The 6,000-nt window shown below is 43.1% G+C and overlaps 1 protein-coding gene across 2 annotated transcripts in view; it reads right to left on the reverse strand.

The window, feature by feature from the left end:
- LOC111864749 (MAGUK p55 subfamily member 5) overlaps positions 1-6,000 on the reverse strand; it is a 282,694-nt gene that overhangs the window by 261,077 nt on the left and 15,617 nt on the right. For both annotated transcript variants that reach the window (XM_023852241.2, XM_033751565.1), the window contains one exon: positions 4,732-4,846. In XM_023852241.2, coding sequence (XP_023708009.1) covers positions 4,732-4,846 — 115 coding nt within the window. The remainder of the gene's footprint in view (positions 1-4,731; positions 4,847-6,000) is intronic.

Consider the following 6,000-nt stretch of genomic DNA (forward strand, 5'->3'; position numbering starts at 1 on the left):
TTTGAGCAACTCTGTGGAACAACAAACAACAGCTGAGTTGCATTATTACATGCACGGCGTGCACCTCTGTGCCAACAAAGCTACAGTAATTAAGTTCATCACGATGTCAGCAGATTCCGACATGATTGCTTCATGATGAAGTTCGAAATACACCAAATCACGTCAGTAATTTGGAATGACATAACTTTTCAGAGATACTGGTGACGTCAGACTACGTAATGCAGATTTGTAATATTTCGTTTCGAGCAATTTCATTTGAAGCTACAAAGTAACCGCGGTATGGAGCCAAAGAACACAAGTAACGAGAAGCTTCATAATCTGTAGGGTACACTACGCCTGATACTGTTAAGACTACGAGATGAAAAGTAGGCTTACATACAAAAATTTGGTAGAAATTTATTTCTGGGGGGGTTCTGGTCTGAAAGATTCAAAATTGAGTCCGAATAGATCAGTGGATCTAATGCGTATAAACACAGCACATGAAGGTCCTATTTAGTCACATAATTTCCCAAGTTACCCTTTTTCTTTTAGACGTTCCTTACTAAAGAAGCCCACAGCATATTGTACGTGACTCGTACATACGTGTATAAACACCTTCCTGTAAAGACCTTATGACGTGAAGAGTACCATATTCTGGGATATAACGCTGTGTCTTCTTCTTCTTCTTCTTCTTCTTCTTCCATTCCTGTTGCTCCCACTTAGAGCACAGGGCATCCGTGAAACGCTTCGTTTCTCTTCATTTTCTTAATCTAAGACAGCCGGTAGGACTCCTTGGACGGGTGATCAGCCCGTCGCAAGGCCATAAAGCCGTTTAGTTCGTTGAAAGTCAACCGACGTTTCGAAGGAACATATCGCCTCCATCTTCAGGGTCGAATAAGCCGAGCAAGACACCAACGTGAAAGCAGATGGCAAGCCGACTTGTCACCTTTCACGCTGATATCTTGCTCGGCTTATTCGACACGGCGTTATATCCCAGAAGATAATCTTCATAACACCGCTGTGGGAGCCTCAAATTTTACCTAGCTTATGACGTATTCTTGTGTTATTTAATTAACTGCAGAAGTTATACAGTGTCGAACGAGATATGAAATTGTTCATGAATTTTGGGCAGATAAGTAGAGGAAGGAGGCAGTCATAGCTTATATGATGGTGTTCGCCTGACTCCACGGAGAGAACTGATGGAAATCCTTAACCAGGATGGGTGACAACCCGGCCAAGATTAAGAGAATCCAGCTCCCAAATACGCGTTGGTGGATATTCGTTTCCCTGGCTGCGACCTAGTATCAGAGACGTTCTCTTGTATTTGAATTCTATATGGACAAGCCACATTTAGTTGGTTTAGTTTCTTGTGGTGGGGTGAGACTGAGTCCACTAGGTACTTCGTCCACTAACTGGTCTACTGTACCAGCCCCGGATGATATGTGATGAGCGTGGAGCAGTCGGTGGAATAAGAATTGGCAAGGAAAACCGAAGTACTCGGAGAAAACCTACCCCAATGCCACTTTGTCCACCACAAATCCCACATGACCTGACCTGGACTCGAACCAGCGCCGCAGCCATGGGAAGCAGGAGACTAACCGCCTTAGCTATGGCACGACCAGGCCACATTTAAACATGAGCCTTAAATGAGACTCTCTGAACTTTCCACCCAGTAACCTTACTTGAAATTTTACATAATATTTCTTTCCCGTCTGGTCTCACACTAATCAAAGCCGAAGACGTTTTACGAAGAACGTAGATTATTTAATGTAATAAGAAACTTTAGTACACGGTGAAGAAGGTGAATGCATGTAGTGGAAATGCTATCAATTTGTCCGTCTGTCTGCGCAGCTTCAGCTCCCAAGTAATGAGTGGATTTTGACGGCAGGGCTAACTTGGTACGAAGAATGTACATTGTATTTTATACAAGATTTGCAGTTGTCATTGCGGTGAAGTCATATGCCGTTTTCTTGGCTATGACACCGTGTATTCTGAGAGGCGGGTACCAGAGTTTCGGAGAAACTCATTGCCCACATTCTCAAGGTATCCTTAAGATAAAGGCAGTATGTTGCTCCGAACACTTTCTATCCATCTACCAGATTAGACGGTCTCATACCCCAGACGTACACTAAATGTTGCCGACGAAATATGATGTTGGTTCGTACCTGTCCCATAGAGCCATCCGCTTTGCATGAAACTCTAACTGAATCTACAGCCTTGCTACAAGACAGGCCACCGTAGAACCGGAACATGATATCATGTGAAGAAAGCAGTCTTCTGGGATTTGGCACCGTGTATATATGGTGTTAACCGACGTTCTCCTTCTACCCTGAAGATGGAGGCGATACGTTCCTCCAAAACGTCGGTTAACACCATATATACACGGTACCAAATCCCAGAAGACTGCTTTCTTCATATTCACCGCCGTGAAAGCCTCAAATCTTACATGATATAATGTACCTAATTAAGATCTTAAAATTTTATTATAACATTTCTTGAAGTGATGAATACTTAACAAAATACAAGATAGTTTTCGTATATTGTATGGCATTTAGTGTGAGCAGATAGATCTTTCTGCGTAATAATAAAGATAATTTTAGGCGAATTAGCAAACAAACCGTCTGGAACATCTCTCCAATTCTGTCACGATGTGAGCCAACAAACTCGTGAGCTCTGCCTATATACTTCCAAGGCACGAAATCCCGCGGGAGCGTTTATTCCGTTGACGGTTTGTTTAACAACACTGCCATCAGCTCAGACTCTATGGCCACGAATGTTATGATGATTAGTGCGTATTAAATTGTATAGAACGTGGAAGTGGTCGTGGCCTAATTTGAGGCAGTATCTCTATTGAAGAGGTTGAATAAAACCATGAAAACCCAAGTCAGAATACCCGATCCTTGGGCACGAGATTTAAATCCGGAACCTTTCGAATACTAATAATTAGGTAAAGGTAAAAAGGTAAAGTTATCTCCTTATTTAATTCAATAAGCATTATGAAGACGGATGGGAGAGTGGAGGTATAACTCCACAGTTCTTGATCTGAGCACTAGATGGAGGTGAATGATTAGCTCCACGCCCCGGCCGTTTCAACTCCCAGAAAATCGCCCCCGGTACCCATTGGATTGGAGATGGGTGGGCCCCACAGCCAGTCTGGACGCTATGCGACAAAAGCACGTAACAAATAACGGTACAATAACTCATAAATATCTCTAATCAGAGCGTTTCAGTGATTAAAACTGGGCCGACTATTTATCCATGTTGTATCTGCTGTAATTATTATTATAGTCACTGTACGAAGGGTGGTGGGAGAGTTTATATTCTTCTTCCTTTTACATGATATTTTTTTTCTGAGCTCTGTTGCGGAAAATAAATTTCCTTCTGGACTCACTATAATTTCTTTTGCTGCCATCTGCAGATGATCGAGCGATGTAGTGATGCATGGCTCTATTAGCTGGCCATGGCGGGCGTAACTGAGAACGCTCGGCCACAAGAACAGGTGAATCTGGTTACAACACTTGCTGGCGTTATAAACGAGCGCAGACAGGCAAAAATCATTGATCCCAACTTCTCCTGCAACTTTCACAAACATCCCTCTGGCCAATTCGTACTATATTAAACAACGCTGAACTAACTGCAAAGATTATAATGTAATCATTTTACAACCACTAATTTTTTTATAATTCGCTTTGTGGGGGGGTGGAGTCCAACTGGGTCCACACGGTACGGCGGCCACTGATTGGCCTACTGTAGCCTGCTCGGGGTGATTATGATGATGGAGAATTTGGTGGAATGAAGATTGGCAGGGGAAACCGAAGTACGCGGAGAAAACTCGCCCCAGCCCCACTTTGTCCACCACAAATCCCACTTGACCAGACCAGGGATCGAACCCGGGCCGCCGAGGTGGGAAGCCAGCGACTACTAGCCGCTTGAGCTATGGCGCGGCCTTTACAACCACTAAGCGCCATAACATGAACCAGGATAGCCTATGAGGAGCGTAAGATAAATAGTAGGATTTCATTTCATTTTTGATCCTGCATAATTCTCAGAGAGGTCTGTTAGTGCCATACATTTCGCACCAGTAATCATAAAATTGGCCGGTCACGGTAGCCGAGCGGTCTAAGGCATGTACTGTCTTCGCTCGCTTGGAAACCGGGATCGTGGGTTCGAATCCCACTCAGGGCATGGATGTTTAGTTTGTGTGTGTGCGTTTTTCTGTGTCTGTGTACAGGTAGAGGCCTTGCGACCAGCTGATCACCTGCTCAAGGAGTCCTACCGAATGTGTAAGATCTAGAAAAACTGAAGTGAACGGAGAAGTTCATGGAGGTAGGCCTAGGCCCACTGGGGCTGTAGTGCCAAGGAAAAAAATCATAAAGTTGTTCCTATGCTTAATTAATTAAGCACTACGCCATTAAAACATATGGGGGAGTGGAATTATAGCTCCATCTTTCACAATCTCGGCTCTAGGCGGGGGTAAGTGTTAAGTTTTATAATTCTGTAATTCAGCATCCTGTTGCAATTGTTTAACTTAACGTCCATGGCCATTTTGCCTTCTTCAGCTGTGTACGTTTCAGCAGCGCCACTATCGGCCGTCCAATCAATTAACACGACAAATTTTTAACTGTTCCTTCAACAATGCATTCCGTTTCCCAGTCTCTCTGAAACTTTGTGATTTACGAAAATCTGAAACGTGGGGAATAATTATTCCCGTCCTGTAAAAATGGCGTTGCTATAAGGAGAGCTGGTGCTTACCTGGCTGGACGTCGTCAACGCGGGGAGACAGGCCCTCGCCAACACCCCCTATTACGGAGAAACCGAACCTGTTGTCGCTGTTCATCATAGAGAGAACTAGGTTCAATTCCAGACACTGCAACAAATAGAACCACACTGTGGTATATTTATATCATGACCTACTCCAAAGTACTTAATAGCCTAATGTTTACAGTTGACCAGTCTGTGATCATTAGACATGGACGTGGTTTCAACAATAGCGCGCAACAATAGAAGAGCGGTGTTTTCTGTGACCCGCGTCGCGGGCGTTGCTACGCAACGGTGCGGTAAACACATCGCTGCAGCAGTGAATCAACACTCAACAATAGAGGAAGTGGTGTTTTCTGTTGGGACCGACCCGAGGCTATATAAAGAGCATTCAATACCAGCTGAATTAGAATTGAGAATTGAGTTGAGTTCCGGAGTTGGCAGTTGGCATTTGGCAGAAGAATGGCAAGATAGGAATTAGGCTGTGTAAAGAAACTTCATGTGTGATTTGAAATGACAGTGGGACTCTTATGAATCTGGTTTCAGAAATGTGAACAGTGCCGATAAAATACTTACGATTTTACTTTATTTACTGCCCAAAAATATATCAACTTCCATCACGAACAAATATATTGCAAAGCATACTTCAGCAAGCACCCTTAGGACTGAAACTGAAAGTATCGGCAATATAATAGTAACTGTTTGTGTTTCCGTTTCTTCAGGTGTGGTGATGTAATATGACCGATTCCTGGGTGTCTTGTACTTGGAGGAAAACTCAGTAACAATGCAATGGTACCAAGCAAGCTGAAGCAACCTTTTACAAAACATCTTCCTTCTCTGGCTTGCAACTTGAAAGGGGGGCGCAGCATTCTTTCCTACAGCTCCTAAATCAATCAGAAAAGTAACAAAAAATGAAAATACATATAGAAAAACTTTTGATGAGTACAGGCTTTAATTATCATGAATTTCAAAATAACTAATAATTATTCTCTTTACCGGCAATTATAAAACGCGTATGCCAGAGACAGCGTTGATAGTTCGGCAGCAGCCGCATCCTCTGAAATCCTCTGAAGTCTAGACTTTTTAAAATGCTGTGTGAGGAAATGGATGTCGAGCACACTGCTCTGTTGTTTTTAGTGATGCTCGATGGCTTTCAAGAGGCAAGGTATTAAAGAGAATGTTTAAGCTGAGGCATGAGATGTTCTGTTTTTTAAATGGGGAAAATCACTCACTGGAAGACAGTTTCAACAACAAGGATTTTTT

Source organism: Cryptotermes secundus, unplaced genomic scaffold (genome assembly GCF_002891405.2).
Source record: "Cryptotermes secundus unplaced genomic scaffold, Csec_1.0 scaffold932, whole genome shotgun sequence".
NCBI classification, from domain to species: Eukaryota; Metazoa; Arthropoda; class Insecta; order Blattodea; family Kalotermitidae; genus Cryptotermes; species Cryptotermes secundus.